This window comes from Mobula hypostoma, chromosome 20 (assembly GCF_963921235.1).
Source record: "Mobula hypostoma chromosome 20, sMobHyp1.1, whole genome shotgun sequence".
In the NCBI taxonomy this organism is placed as follows: domain Eukaryota; kingdom Metazoa; phylum Chordata; class Chondrichthyes; order Myliobatiformes; family Myliobatidae; genus Mobula; species Mobula hypostoma.
In genome coordinates this window covers 1,032,698-1,049,533 of record NC_086116.1, presented here as the reverse complement: position 1 = coordinate 1,049,533, position 16,836 = coordinate 1,032,698, and the positions used below count along the sequence as shown (strand labels likewise).

The 16,836-nt window shown below is 42.9% G+C and overlaps 1 protein-coding gene across 1 annotated transcript in view; it reads left to right on the top strand.

Annotated features, from left to right (window-relative positions):
- LOC134359273 (lamina-associated polypeptide 2, isoforms beta/gamma-like) overlaps window positions 1-16,836 on the top strand; it is a 57,718-nt gene that overhangs the window by 25,675 nt on the left and 15,207 nt on the right. Inside the window, exon 3 of the mRNA XM_063072238.1 lies at window positions 16,168-16,290. Coding sequence (XP_062928308.1) covers window positions 16,168-16,290 — 123 coding nt within the window. The remainder of the gene's footprint in view (window positions 1-16,167; window positions 16,291-16,836) is intronic.

Sequence of the window (16,836 nt, the reverse complement as noted above, 5' to 3'; positions counted from 1 at the left end):
GAGGTAACACTTGACCTGTGAGACTGTTGGGGTCATATACTATGTCCAGTGCTCTGGGTGTGACCTCTTGTATATCAGTGAGACCCAACGTAGATTGGGAGACCACTTTACCAAGCCTGTACGCTCCATCTGCCGGAAAAAGTGGGATCTCCCAGTGGCCACCCATTTTAATTCCACTTCCCATTCCCACTCTGATATGTCTATCCATAGCGTTTTCCACTGTCGTGATCAGGCCACCCTTAGGTTGGAGGAACAACACCTTGTATTCCGTTTGGGTAGCCTCCAACCTGAGGGCATGAACATCAAATTCTGAAACTTCTAGTAATACCTCCCCTCCCCACCTCTCCTTCACCATTTCCCATTCCCTTTTCCCTCTCTTGCCTTATCTCCTTGCTCTTCTCCCATCGCCTCTCTCTGGTGGTACTCCTTCCTTTTCTTTCTTCCATGACCTTCTGTCTCTTTCACCAATCAACTTTCCAGCTCTTTACTTTATCCCTCCCCCTTCAGGTTTCACTTATCACCTGGTGGTTCTCTCTCCCCTCCTGCCACTTTTTAAATCTACTCCTCAGCTTTTTCCTCCAGTCCTGCCGAAGGGTCTCGGCCCGAAACATGGACTGTACTTTTTCCTTCCATAGATGCTGCCTGGCCTGCTGAGTTCCTCCAGCATTTTGTGTTTGTTGCTATTCACTTTGGTGCAGGCAGCTGTAATAGCTAAATGAATTTTGTGTTCCCTTGGAAAGTGTGAGGTAATTTACTTTAAGAAATGCCAACATGTTTCAGTGTCTACTGTTATTGGTGACAGTTCTAATTCCAGTTGGTGATCTTAAATACCAGATGTCACCTTGTGTGCAGAGGCAGTCAGAGGGTGAGTGGATTTAGATTACAGCCCTTCAATTAACTTCTTTGTGACTTTCATATTTGTACTGTTAACGTAGAAGATGCACGTTTCTTCTGCCAAACTAGGGTAAAGTTTAATTCTTTATTCTCACTTTGTTTGCCTATCTCAATAAACCAATTGTTAGGCAACTTCTGCTTGATGAATTATAGTATCTAATAGATACCATCCTTAATACATTATGTAACCAACCAGAAAAGGCAATAATGCCTGTTATTTCCCACTTCGTACTGCTTTCCAAACCAAGGTGTATTAATTGAAGAGAATTCATACTAGACGAATGTGCACTTGAAACTGGATTCAAATCAGTTTGGACTCATGGAATGAGACTGAAATGAAAACTGGCAGTATTTTGATATAAAGCTTCTATCTGATGTAGAATTGCCACTCTGCGTTTTGTTGTCTGGACATTGTTGCCACACTCAACTGATCTCATTTTTAATACAAACTCATTTTTAAATGGCATTTGTATTCCATGTCCTGTCTTTTGGAGAGTCAAATGACATGTTTTTGCTGGTGTTCTCCAGTTCTAACACACATTAGATTTGAAAACTGCAGTTCACTAATAATGAGGAAGACTAAACATGTTTTTTGTCATGGTATTAAAAGGTTGCTTCACATCCTGCAAAATACATTTCCTAGCTCTACAATACCACAGGTCTTATGACATGAATTGGTTAAGAGCAACCTAGTGAAAACAGCTTGAGTTCCTTGCACCAAATCCAAAGTCAGTTCCCTTGAGAATGGGAAATGAGCTGCCTTATCAAACTTCACTTTGGAATGTCACAGCATTCTGCTGATTTCTGGGATCAGCCTCTGAATAATAAGGTGCAGCAAAATATTCTAAGTTATTCCTGGTTCTTTTGCAAGAAATATTTACAAACAAAGGAGGCATGGTACAGCAGACACCAACAGAATCAACAAACTCATTCGTAAGGCCAGTGATGTTGTGGGAATGGAACTGGACTCTCTCACGGTGGTGTCTGAAAAGAGGATGCTGTCTAAGTTGCATGCCATCTTGGTCAATGTCTCCCATCCACTACGTAATGTACTGGGTGGGCACAGGAGTACATTCAGCCAGAGACTCATTCCACCGAGATGCAACACAGAGCATCATAGGAAGTCATTCCTGCCTGTGGCCATCAAACTTTACAACTCCTCCCTTGGAGGGTCAGACTTGCGCTGATAGGCTGGTCCTGGACTTATTTCATAATTTACTGGCATAATTTACGTATTACTATTTAACTATTTATGGTTCTATTACTATTTATTATTTATGGTGCAACTGTAACAAAAACCAATTTCCCCCGGGATCAACAAAGTATGATTATGACATGTGTTAAAGATTATTAAAACTACTTTATTAGAATTATGTAAAGACTACTCATAAACCACTTCACTAAAATACAGATGGGAAGAATACTTACCAACCAATCAACTGATCTAATAGAATGCCAGAGGGAACCCCAGGTGTCTTGACAGCGTCTTCTGGAGCACCCTCTCTTACACACTTCCTCTCCGGAGATGTAGGAGCAAAAGGTGCCTTTGGCTCACAGGATGAAAAAACTACTTGCGTAGAAGTTCTAAAATCTGCTAACCCAAGCAAAGTAGCAGAAAAATAACCAGTTCTCATTCCTTATTACTATGGCCATTTATTAGTCAATGTTCTATTCCTCAACTATAATACTGTTGTTTCTTTGTACAGCTTTTCTGTTCCATTTTCATGGAGAATGGTACTTTGTATTAAAGTCTTAGACACATGTAAAAAAGAATCCATAAAGCAAAGATGCTTTCAAAAGTAATGAAATGAAAAGTTTCTAAATGTCAAAAAAGAATACTATATGGAGGAGTAAACAGTAAAAAACTAAATCAAATCAATATTTGTGTGGGCAGAATTAAAATGTACACAGTCAATCAGGTTTAATAACACTGGCATAAGTTGTGAAATTTGTTTACTTAGTGGCAGCAGTGCATTGCAATACATGATAAATATAGAAAAATCAATAAATATGAATTATATTAAGGAGATATGAATTTAAGTAGTTAAATTAAAAAGAGTGCAAAAATAGGAATAATAAAAAAGTGAGGTACTGTACGTGGGTTCAATTTCAGTTCAGAAATCAGATGGCAGAGGGGAAGAAGCTGTTCCTGAATCGCTGAATGTGTGCCTTCAGGCTTCAGTACCTCCTTCCTGCGGTAACAATGAGAAGAGGGCATGTTCTGGTGGGGATCTTTCATAATGAACACGTTTCTGGGGCATTGCTTCTTGAAGATTGCTTGGATGTAACAGAGGCTAGTATCTATGATGGAGCTAACTTTAAAATTGTACAACTTTCTGTGGCTTTCGATCCTGTGCAGTAGCACCCTCCCCCCACCTTCCCATACCACTGATGCAGCCTGTCAGATTGCTCTCCACAGTACATCTATAGAGGTTTTTGGGTGTTTTAGGTGACAAACCAAATCACCTCAAACTCCTAATGAAATATAGCCATCTTTATAACTGCATCGATATGTTGGGACCAGGTTAGATCCTCAGAGATCTTGACACCTGGGAACTTGAAATTGCTCAGTCTTTCCACTTCTGATCCCTCGATGAGGATTAGTTCATGTTCCCTCGTCATACTCTTTCTGAAGTCCACACTCAGCTCTTTGGTCGTACGATGTTGAGAGCAAGGTTGTTGCTGCGACGCCACTCAACTAGTTGATATGTCTCGCTCCTGTACGCCCTCTCATCTCCATCTGAGATTCTGCCTGCAATTATTGTATCATCAGCAAATTCATAGATGGCTTTTGAGCTATGACTAGCCATGCAGTCTTGGGTATAGAGGGAGCAGAGTAGTGAGCTAAGCACACATCCTTGAGATCAGTGAGGAAAAGATGTTATTACAAATCTGTGCAATTGAAGTCTTCCGATTAGAAAGCAGAGGATCCAATTGCAGAGGGAGGTACGGAGGTCCAGGTTCTGTAGCTTTTTGATCGGGACTGTAGGAATGATGGTGTTAAACGTTGAGCCATAGTCAGTGAACAGCATCCTGACATGGGTGTTTGTATTGTTCAGATGACCTTGGGCAGTGTGAAGAGTCAATAAGATTGCATCTGCTATAGACCTGTTCTCACATGACCGGCAACAATGAATATAGAAATGAGTCAGGTTTTATAAACAAATAAACATTTATTAAACTCTACTCAAAATTAGTAAAAAGGTAAACAAACGAAAACCTTAACCGGAAGTAAACTGCTGTACGGCCATTTAACAAACCTCTAAACTCAGTACTAGTTCTTAAAGCGGTATGTAACGTTCCGTTATATTGGCTCGTGTATGTCTAGGGGAAATCCAGCCCAGCACCTGCCTCAACACTCCCCATAGGGTTGGTCGCCGCCCGAATCAATCACAACATCAATCATCAGCCAGCACACCCAGTAAATTTTAACAAATACACTTTATAGATATTACTAATTCTATGACATTAATATACATTTGATACAGAGAGGAAAGTAATGAAAAAAAAAAGGCGCCAACACTTATCAAAGTCCAAGTTCTTCGCGCGCTACCGTTGGAGCTCAATTCAACTTCAGACGACCACCCGAATTCCGTCAACTCACGGCTCGGGACCACCCTGAGTGATCGACCGGAGCCTCTCCACACGTCCGCAGTCCTCCCCGTCTCTCCTCCGACTCCCCGCCAAAACCCCGTCCACAGTCATATCATACAGCATGGTATCCGAAAACAAAACGATACATAACCACCCATTGGCTAATAGAAGGCTGCTATCTCAATTTAAAGTAAAACAAACTGCTAGTGCAAACTCTCTTCAGCATTAAAGCATAACAAAGCCGCATTCCCCAGATTAACCTAACAAAGTCGCCATTTTAAATGTAACAAAAGAAAGACCCCGTACAGGTAAATACGAACACAGTCTTAAAGTGGTAAGTTAGAAAACAGTTCTTAGAATGGTAAATTTGACAGTCCAAGAGATTTATACAGTCAATTAGGAGAGACTTTCTTGAAGTAAAGAATTCCTCGAAGACTCAACGTTACTGGTGATCCCAGCTGGAACCTGCCTTGTCCACAGGACTCACGACGACGGAAATAAAACAGTTTAAAGGCACTGACCTTTTTCCTCTGTAGATTAGATACTGCAAACCTTTTCTGCTGCTTTTAGCAGAGGTTATCTCATGCAGATCACTCTTACTTGAACGAATTCAATAATGGTCGATCCTCTCCAAAACCGCCAAACGTCTCCTTCAGGTTCCGGTCTTCACTCTCCAGTACTACTGAAAAGATACATCAACAAACCTGGCAGCGATTGGTGAAACTACTGGCCCAACACTTCTGTACCTTACAATAGAAAGTAAAACCCTGTTTTAAAATGAAACTGCGTCAAAAAAAATACACAGCAATATGGAGTAACTGACGAACTAAACTTAAAACTCAACTGGAAAACTAACTGTGTCACCAGGGGTCTACCCTGGTTGAGAACAGGTCATCATGTGACCTCACATCGGCGGGAAAATTTGCATCATGTGACCTCCGCAAGACCATTACATCATCCTCATAAGACAGTCACAAGATATCCATGAGGTATGTAACCCCTATTAAGACCATAAGATATAGGAGCAGAATTAGGCCATTTGACCCATCGAGTCTGCTCCTTTTCATCATGCCTGATCCAATTTTCCTCTCAGCCCCAATTTCCTGCCTTTCCCCGTATCCATTCATGCCTTGACCAATCAAGTGTCTACCACCCTCTGCCTCAAATATACATAAAAACTGTTTGTGGTAAAGAATTCCACAGATTCACCACTCTGTTGCTAAAGAAATCCCTCCTCATCTTCATTCTGAAAGGACGCCCCTCTATTCTGAGGATGTGTCCTCTGGTCTTGGACTCTCCCACCACAGGCAACATCCTCTCCAAATCCACTCTATCGAGGCCTTTCACCATTCGATAAGTTTCAATGAGGTCACCCTTCATTCTTCTGAATTCTAGTGAATACAGGCCCAGAGCCATCAGATGCTCTTCATATGACAAGGCATTCAATCCTAGAATCATTTTCGTGAACCTCTTTTGAACCTTCTCCAGTTTCAGCGCAACCTTTCTGTGATAAGGGGTCCAAACCTGCTCACAGTACTTGGTGAGGCCTCACCAGTGCTTTATAAAGTGTCAAGTTGCATCCTTGCTTTTATATTCCATTCCTCTTGAAATGAATGCTAACATTGCATTTGCCTTCTTCACCACAGAGCCAATCTGCAAGTTAACCTTTAGGGAATCCTGCATAAAGACTCCCATTCCTTTACATCTCAGTTTTTTGTATCTTCTCTCCATTTAGAAAATGGTCAACCCTTTCATTTCTTCTAGCAAAGTGCATGCCCACACACTTCCCAACACTGTATTCCATCTGTTCTGTAAAGTGCCAGCTAGACAAATTGCATTAGGTCCTTGTCCTTGCTGAGGCAGGAGTTGGTTCTGGCCATGACCAGCCTCTTAAAGCACTTCATCACCGCAGATATGAGCGCTACTGGACGATATTTGTTAAGGCAGCTCACCCTGCTCTTCTTGGGCACTGGTATAATTGTTGCCCTTTTAAAGCAGGAGGGAACTTCCGACTGTAGCAATGAGAGATTGAAAATGTCTTTGAATACACCCGCTAGTTGGTTGGCAGAAGTTTTCAGAGCTTTACCAGGTACTCCATTGGGGCTTGCTGCCTTTGGTTCACCCTCCTGAAAAACAGCCTGATGCAGTCTCTTGGGTCAAAGATCATAGGGTCACCAGCTACAGCAGGGACTTTCACAGCTGTAGTTATATTCTCCCTTTCAAAGCATGCATAAAAGGTATTGAGCTCATCTGGTAGTGAAGCATCACTGCTGTTCATGATGTTGGGTTTCGCTTTGTCGAAATAATGGCCTGCAAAGCCCTTCCAGAGTTGATGTGCATCTGATGTGGCCTCCAACCTCGGAATTGTTTCTTCGCTCTTGAAATAGCCCTCCGCAAGAGATACTTGGTTTTCTTGTACAGACCTGGGTCAACAGATTTAAATGCCACAAATCTAGCCCTCAGCAGACAACAAACCTGATTCATCCATGGCTTTGCTTTGGTAATGAACAGCAAGTTTTCGTAGGCACACACTCATCCACATAGGTTTTAATGAAGTTGGTAACAACTGTGGCATACTCATCCGGATTCGAAGATGAATCTCTGAATACAGTCCAGAACACTGATTCAAAGCGCTCCTTCTTGTTCCTCACTACCTGTGTGCAGTCTTCAGTCTCTGCCTATACTCGGAGTAGAAATACAGCCAAGTGATCAGAGTCTTCGAAGTATGGGCGTGGAATAGCATAGTATGCTAAAACTCTTTAGATGGTGTGCATATGATACCAAATTCCTTCCCAACAGAGGAGATAAAAGATTTGAGCTATGGATAAAGAAAGGTCTTACAACCTACCTCTCATTTATAGATAAAAGAGTATTACAAAGTTTCCAAATCCTGCAGGACAAACATGGCCTAGAACATAATGACTTTTTTAGGTACCTTCAAATACGAAACTATATTAACCAGAGTTGTAGATACACAGACCTATCAACAGTAGAATTAGAATTTTTCAAGATTCTGAATTCGGCTTGCAGTTCAATACCTAGTAAATCAGTTTCTCGCCTATATAATGCACTCTCCCATGCTAAAAATGTAAATACACTGTATATTAAAGAGAAGTGGGAGAAAGAAGCGGGGTTGGTACTTTCAGAGGAGGCTTGGGGGAAAATCTGCAACTTTCAATGGTCCTCGACTAATTCTTTGACTTGGAGAGAACATTGTTGGAAAAACATTATAAGATACTTCAAGACCCCATATCAGGAAAAATATAAAGATACAAATGTGATGTGTTGGAGAAGGTGCGGCTCCAAGGAGGCAAATCATTTTCATATTTTCTGGGATTGCCCTAAATTAAGTCTATTTTGGGAAGGTATTCATAGAACATTAGTTAAGGTACTTAGGTCCCAGATACCTCTGAACTTTGAGACGCTCTATTTGGGGCATGTATTGTTCCTTGAACAGAAGGAAGATATAAAGTTGCTGCAGGCCCTCTTAGCGGCAAGTAAGAAATCAATCACTAGAAAATGGCTAAATCCAATACCACCTACATTAGAAGATTGGTACGAAATTATCTTGGAAATATTTAAAATGGAAAAGTTGATCTACTCCCTGAGAACTCAAAAAGAAACATTTTATCAAATTTGGAATAAATGGATTGAATATATAACCCCAATGCGAGCAGACTTTAGATGACTCTCCTAATGATTTATATTGCTCTTCTCATCAACACAGTAATATTGCTAACGTAAGCACCCCTAGTCTAAATGTTTGTTGTTTTTTTTTTGGAAAATAGAGAATTAACACAAGTAAAGGGAAAGATTTGGGAAAGGGATAAAAAAAAATGAAAAAATTAAGTAAATAAGTACATAGGGATTGGATAATTATGTCTGTGGACAGGAACAAGCACGAACAAATTGGGATATAAACACCTACAATGGTTGGTATATAGGCTTGTATGCAACATTTTGGACCAGTGGAAATGGTCCAGAAGGGTTGTATGGAAACTATTATTACCATTTTTCTTAACAACTAATTTCATTACTTAGCCTAATAGGTTAGATTTACCGCAGTACATAATTATCTATTTAAATGTTTATTTTGCTTTTATATCATCTCAATGTGTACTTAAGAATGTATAAATAATTGTAGTTTTATACATATAAAAAAATGGAAAAGGTTATATGTGTGAAAAAAGTACATGATAATTGTGAACTCCTTATCCAAATAAAAATAAAATTAAAAAAAAAAGGAATAGCATGGTAAGCGCTGTTGATGGTGGTATAACAGTGGTCCATGTTATGACTGCGCAAGCTTGTGGACGTCAGCCAGTTAGAACAGCAAGAAGAGTTTAAAAGGAGACAGCTTTATAGAGCGGGCAACAGAATAGAGGGAGACAGAGTAGGAAGGCTTTAGCTCAATGGGACTTTGGCGGTAACTGGTGGAGGCGTGGTAGGTTGCCTGTGTTGAATACAGTCAGGAAGTATGTATGTGAGGCTGGTGTTCTGTGCTTGGTGTCTGATGTCGGAAGTCCTGGAGACTGCCAGCCTCCCGGTCAACCACATCTGTGCCAGGTGTGTCAAGCTGCAGCTGCTTAGAGACCGTATTAGGGAACTGGAGATGCAGCTCATTGACCTTCGTCTGGTCAGGGAGAGTGAGGAGGTGATAGAGAGGAGCAGGTAGTCACACCGGGGCGTCGGGAGACAGATAAGTAGGTAACAGTCAGGAGAGGGAAGAGCAGGAATCTGATGCTAGAGAGTACCCCTTTGGCTGTCCCCCTTAACAATAAATACTCCTGTTTGAGTACTGTTGGGGGGAACGGCCTAGCTGGGGGAAGCAACAGTGGCCGCGCCTCTGGAACAGTCTGGCCCTGTGGCTCAGAAGGGTAGGGAAAGGAAGAGGATGGCAGCAGTGATAGGGGACTCTATAGTTGGGGGTCTGACAGGCGATTCTGTGGATGCAGGAAAGAAACACGGATGGTAGTTTGCCTCCCAGGTGCCAGGGTCCAGGATGTTTCTGATCACATCCACTATATCCTGAAGTGGGAAGGAGAACAGCCAGAGGTCGTGGTACATATTGATACCAACAACATAGAAAGGAAAGGGGAGGAGGTCCTGAAAACAGACTACAGGGAGTTAGGAAGGAAGTTGAGAAGCAGGACCTCAAAGGTAGCAACCTCATGATTACTGCCTGTGCCATGTGACAGCGAGTACAGGAATAGAATGAGGTTGGAGGATAAATGCTTGGCTGAGGGATTGGAGCAGGGGCCAGGAATTCAGATTTCTGGATCATTGGGACCTCTTTTGGGGCCTGTACAAAAAGGACGGGTTGCACTGGAATCCCAGAGAGACCAATATCCTGGCAGGGAGGTTTGCTAAGGCTATTGGGGAGAGTTTAAACTAGAATTGCTGCAGGGTGGGAACCGACTGAAGAGACGGAGGAAGAGGTGGTTGGCTCACAAATAGAGAAAGCTTGGAGACAGTGCGAGAGGGAGGATAGGCAGATGATAGAGAAGGGACGCACTCAGACCAATGGTTTGAGATGTGTTTATTTTAATGCAAGGAGTATTATGAACAAAGCGGATGAGCTTAAAGCATGGATCAGTACTTGGAGCTATGATGTTGTGGCCATTACAGAGACTTGGATGGCTCAGGGGCAGGCTTTAGATGTTTCATAAAGGACAGGGAAGGAGGCAAAAGAGGTGGGGGCATGGCACTGTTGATCAGACATAGTGTCACGGCTGCAGAAAAGGAGGAAGTCATGGAGGGATTGTCTACAGAATCTCAGTGGGTGGAAGTTAGGAACAGGAAGGGGTCAATAACTCTACTGGGTGTTATAGACCACCCAATAGTAGTTATAGTCATACTTTATTGATCCCAAGGGAAATTGGTTTTCGTTACAGTTGCACCATGATTAAATAGTAATAAAACCATAAATAATTAAATAGTAATATGTAAATTATGCCAGGGAATAAGTCCAGGACCAGCCTATTGACTCAGGGTGTCTGACCCTCCAAAGGAGAAGTTGTAAAGTTTGATGGCCACAGGCAGGAATAACAGGGACATCGAGGAGCAGATAGGGAGACAGATTCTGGAAAGGTGTAATAATAACAGGGTTGTCGTGGTGGGAGATTTTAATTTCTCAAATATTGATTGGCATCTCCCTGGAGCAAGGGGTTTAGATGGGGTGGAGTATGTGAAGTGTGTTCAGAAAGGCTTCTTGACACAATATGTAGATAAGCCTAGAAGAAGAGAGGCTGTAATCTGGTAGTGGGAAATGAACCTGGTCACGTGTCAGGTCTCTCAGTGGGAGAGCATTTTGGAGATAGTGATCATAATTCTATCTCCTTTACCATAGCATTGGAGAGCGATAGGAACAGACAAGTTAGGAAAGCGTATAATTGGAGTAAGGGGAAATATAAGGATATTGGGCAGAAACTTGGAAGCATAAATTGGAAACACATGTTCTCAGGAAAATGTACAGAAGAAATGCGGCAAATGTTCAGGGATGTTTGCGTGGAATTCTGCATAGGTACGTTCCAATGAGACGGAAAGGATGGTAGGAACCATGGTGTACAAAGGCTGTTGTAAATCTAGTCAAAAAGAAAAGAAGAGCTTATGAAAGTTTCAAAAAACTAGGTAATGATAGAGATCTAGAAGATTATGAGGCTAGCCAGAAGGAGCTTAAGAAAGAAATTAGGAGAGCCAGAAGGGGCCATGAGAAGGCCTAGGCGGACAGGATTAGTGAAAACCCCAAGGTATTCTACAAGTATGTGAAGAGCAAGAGGATAAGACGTGAGACAATAGGACCAATCAAGTGTGACAGTGGAAAAGTGTGTATGGAACTGTACAGGATAGCAGAGGTACTTAATGAGTACTTTGTTTCAGTATGCACTATAGAAAAGGATCTTGGCAATTGTAGGGATGACTTACAGCAGACTGAAAAGCTTGAGCATACAGATATTAAGAAAGAGGATGTGCTGGAGCTTTTGGAAAGCATCAAGTTGGATAAGTCACCAGGACCAGACGAGATGTACCCCAGGCTACTGTGGGAGGCGAGGGAGGAGATTGCTGAGCTTCTGGCAATGATCTTTGCTTCATCAATGGGAGAGGCTCCAGAGGATTGGAGGGTTCCGGATGTTGTTCCCTTATTCAAGAAAGAGAGTAGAGATAGCCCAGGAAATTACAGACCAGTGAGTCTTACAAATTGATGGAGAAGATCTGGAGAGGCAGGATTTATGAACATTTGGAGAGGCATAATATGATTAGGAATAGTCAGCATGGCATTGTCAAAGGCAGGCCGTGCCTTACGAGCCTGATTGAATATTTTGAGAATGTGACTAAACACGTTGATGAAGATAGAGCAGTAGATGTAGTGTATATGGATTTCAGCAAGGCATTTGATATGGTACCCCATGCAAGGCTTATTGAGAAAGTAAGGAGGCATGGGCTGCTTAGTGGATCCAGAACTGACTTGCCCACACTAGACAAAGAGTGGTTGTAGATGGGTCATATTCTGCATGGAGGTCGGTGACCAGGTGTGTGCCTCAGGGATGTGTTTAGATTAGATTATGAGGACATTCAGTCCTCATTTATTGTCATTTAGAAATGCATGCATTAAGAAATGAATCAATGTTTCTCCAGTATGATATCACAGAAACACAGGACAGACCGAGACTAAAACTGACAAAAACCACATAATTATAACATATAGTTACAACAGTGCAAAGCAATACCGTAATTTGATAAAGAACAGACCATGGGCACGGTAAAAAAAAACAGTCTCAAAGTCCCGATAGCCCATCATCTCACGTAGAAGGGAGAAACTCTCCCTGCCATGAACCTCCAACGCCACAAACTTGCCGATGCAGCACCCTGGAAGCACCCAACCACAGCTGACTCTGAGTCCGTCCGAAAACTTCGAGCCTCCAACCAGTCTGACGACACCAAGCACCATCTCTGCCGAGCGCTTTGACCCTGCCCTGGCCGCCGAGCAACAAGCAAAGCCGAGGACTTGGGGCCTTCCCCTCCGGAGATTCTGGATCACGCAGTGGCAGCGAAACAGGCATTTCAGAAGTTTCACCAGATGTTCCTCCATGCTCTCACGTCTGTCTCCATCAAATCAGGATTGTGCACAGCATCCTACTTGATGGGGATGGGTTAGTAAATTTGCTGATGACACAAAGGTTGGGGGTGTTGTGGATCGTGTGGAGGGCTGTCAGAGGTTACAGCAGGACATCAGTAGGATGCAAAACTGGGCTGAGAAGTGGCAGATGGAATTCAACCCAGATAAGTGTGAGGTGGTTCATTTTGGTAGGTCAAATACGATGACAGAATATAGTATTAATGGTAAGACTCTTGGCAGTGTGGAGGATCAGAGGGATCTTGGGGTCCGAGTCCATTGGACACTCAAAGCTGCTGCACAGGTTGACTCTGTGGTTAAGAAGGCATATGGTGCATTGGCCTTCATCAATCGTGGGATTAAATTTAAGAGCCGAGAGGTAGTGTTGCAGCTATATACGACCCTGGTCAGACCCCACTTGGAGTACTGTGCTCGGTTCTGGTCACCTCACTACAGGAAGGATGTCGGAAAAAAAGGGTGCAGAGGAGAGTTACAAAGATATTGCCTGGATTGGGCAGCATGCCTTATGAGAATGGGTTGAATGAACTCAGCCTTTTCTCCTTGGAGCAATGGAGGATGAAAGGTGACCTGATGGAGGTGTATACGATGATGAGAGCCATTGATAGTGTGGATAGTCAAAGGCTTTTTCCCAGAGCTGAAATGGCTAACACAAGAGGGCACAGTTTTAGGGTACTTGGAAGTAGGTTCAGAGGAGATGTCAGGGGCAAGGTTTTTACACGGAGAGTGGAGAGTGAGTGGAATGGGCTACCGGCGACGGTAGTGGAGGCAGATACGATAGGGTCTTTTAAAAGACTTCTGGACAGGTACATGGAGCTTAGAAAAGTAGAGGGCTATGGGTAACCCTAGGTAATTTCTAATGTAAGGACATGTTCTTCTCCGCTTTGAGGGCTGAAGGGTTTGTGCTGTAGGTTTTCTTTGTTTCTGTGTTTCCTCTGGTACTACAAGTGATTTGTTAGTGATAATTATTTAGTGACTTTTTCAAGCTGGCCTGGTTAAAATGCGTTGAAATTATGGGAAAGGCATCAGAATGTGCTGTCTTATGCCTATTGATTACATCGCTCAGATCACCTAGAGCCTGTTTGACATTGCCCTGAGGTGGAATCTATCAAAATAATCGCTGAAATCTCCCGTAGCAGATAAGATGGTGTGTGAGGTATCCCAGGTCTGGTGAGGAAGACTGGGAGATCGTGGACACATTTGTGCACCAAGAAGATATGATCATGAAGCATCCACCTCCGTCTCTGATTTTGAGAGACTGGACAGTCCTATCCTGATAGTGTATATTGAACCCATCAATCTGAATCACTGTGTCTGTTACGGAAGGGGTTAACCAGGATTCCGTGAAACAAAGGACACAAGCGGTCCTTATGTCCATCTGATACAGCACCCTCTCTCTGAGATCTTCAATTTTATTTACCAGAGATTGTACCTTTGCCAGTAAGGTAGTCAGTATTGGGAGTCGAAAACCTTTCTTTTTTTTTTGTTTAAACGCACTAGTAGCCCCGAGTGGCTGCCTTGCTTCTGCTGAAGCCTTCTTGCAAGGATAATATGGCCACAGTCAGCATTATTTCCATTAGTTTTAAGCTGCAATAGATCGTTCGATCACATTCTCCAATCGATGTGGAGAAATTACTTTAGTCAGAGGGTGGGAAATCTGTGGAATTTGTTGCCACAAGCAGCTGTGGAGGCCAAGTCATTGGATGTATTTAAGACAGAGATAGATAAGTTCTTGATTAGCCAGGGCATCAGAGGGTATGGGGTGAAGGCAGGGGAGTGGGGATGACTGGAAGAATTGGATCAGCCCATGATTGGTGGAGCAGACTCAGATGGGCCAAATAGCCTACTTCTGCTCCTATATCTTATGGTCTTGTATCCATCAGCTGTGCCGCTTCAAGTTCGCCCTTGAAGGTGCCCCGGGATACCAGGGATAGATTTCCTCTTGTTCTCACCTACCACCTCACCAGCCTCCATGTCCAGCACACAATTCTCTGCAATTTCCACCATTTCCAACGGGATCCCACCACCAAGGACGTCTTTCCCTCCCTCCCCCCCCCCTTCTGCTTTCTGCAGGGATTGCTCCCTATGCCACTCCTTTGTCCATTCACCTCTCCCCACTGATCTCCCACTGGCACTTATCCTTGCAAGCAGAACAAGTGCTATACCTCCTCCCTCACTACCATTCAGGGCCCCAAACAGTCCTTCCAGATAAGGCGACACTCCACCTGTGAGTCTGTTGGAGGTCAAATACTGTGTCCAGTACTCCCAGAGTGGCCTCCTGTGTATCGGTGAGACCCGACGTAAATTGGGAGACCATTTCGCTGGGCACCTATGCTCCGTCCAACAGAAAAAGCAGGATTTCCCAGTAGTCTCCAATCTTAATTCCACTTCCCATTCTGATATGTCTATCCATGGCTGCCTCTACTGTCGTGATGAGGCCACAGTTAGGTTGGAGGTACAACACCATGTATTCCGTCCGGTTAGCCTCCAACCTGATGGCATGAACATCAATTTCCTGAGCTTCCAGTGATGTCCCCCCTCACCATTGCCTATTCCCCTTTTCTCTCTCTCACCTTATCTCCTTAGCTGTCCATCACCTCCCTGTGGTGCTCCTCCTCACTTGTCTTTCTTCCATGGCCTGCCCTCTTCTATCAGACTCTCCTTTCTCCAGTTCTGTATTTCTTTCACCAATCAACTTCCCAGCTCTTTACTTCATCCCTTCCCCTACAGGTTTCACCTATCACCTTGTGTTTCTCTCTCCCCTTCCTCACCTTTTAAATCTACTCCAGCTTTTTTTCTCCAGTCCTACTGAAGGGTCTCAGCCCGAAACATCAATTGTACTTTATCCATAGATGCTGCCTGGCCTGCTGAGTTCTTCTAGCATTTGGTGTTATGTCTATCACTAGTCCTATTTGCCCATGTGTGGTCCATATCCCTGTAAACCTTTCTCACCCATGTACCTGTTCATATGTCTTTTAAGTGTTGTGATTGTACCTGCCTCAACCATGTGCTCTGACAGCTTGTTCCATATACCCACCAGATTTACTCCTCAGATCATGTTTTATCTCTCTTCTCACTTTAAACCTGTGCCACTTAGTTTTGGACTGCCTTTCCCTCAGGAAGAAGTATGTGAGTATTTGCTACCTCTCATAATTGTATAAGTCTCTGCGAAGTTTTATCTTAGCTGCTCCACTCCACGGGGGAAAAAAGGTTTCATCTTATCCATTCTGTTCTCATAACTCAAGCCCACTGGTCCCAGCAGCATTTCAGTGAATCTTTTCTGTATCCTCTCTAGTTTAATTACATGATTCTTAAAGCATGGCAACTAGAATACAGCCATTATCCAATTGTAGCCCGACCAATTATTTGTACAAATGTAACATGTTGCCCATTCCTTGGTCAGTGGAAGCAAATGTATCATTCATTCTTTTTGCCACTCTGATGCATAGTGTAAAGTTCTACCTTTTGTGTAGGGTGTTCTTTAGATTTCATATTTATTTTATTTTGGCTGGATCTTTCAGATAATCCTTGTTGTTTCCTCTGTGTAGATACCACGAGGAAAGTCTATGAGAGGAAGCTGGAGCAGCTGATGGACCAAGCTTCAGCAGTAACCGAGGAAAATCAGCCAAATGGCAGCACCGATTCTGATCAATACAGTGACACAGAAGAAGGTGACCAAGATAAGATTGTTGGATTCAAGATGAAAATGTTTAGCATTCTGTATTTTAAGATATGAGCTACAGATAGTTAACAAATACATACGAACAAGAAATTAGTTTGTCCAGCTATTTTGGTATCCATCATAAAATAATGTTTCATTCCAAGGGGGAATGAAGCTAAGGAGATCCCAGTCTATAATAGGAAAGTCGAATTCACCTGTTGCTTTGTCATTTTTCCATAATCTGTTTGCATATTTGTTCCTCTATCTCCCAGCGGCTATAGGATGACTTGTAGTATAACTCCACATTGTGGTTTTTTTTTTGCCCATATTGCCTCAGCAGATGAGCCCCTCCAGTATGTCCTCTTTGTGACATTTCCCCATGATTAGTAATGTAACTCCTCCAACTTGCCTCTCTACAATCTGCTTTCTTCTGATTTTTAACCATTTTGCAATTCCTGCTGACCATAATTCCTCGATTTACTGTAATAAACCCACCTCTTGTGTACTATTTTAGTTATTTAGTGATATGGCATGGAATATGCCCTTACACCCTTCG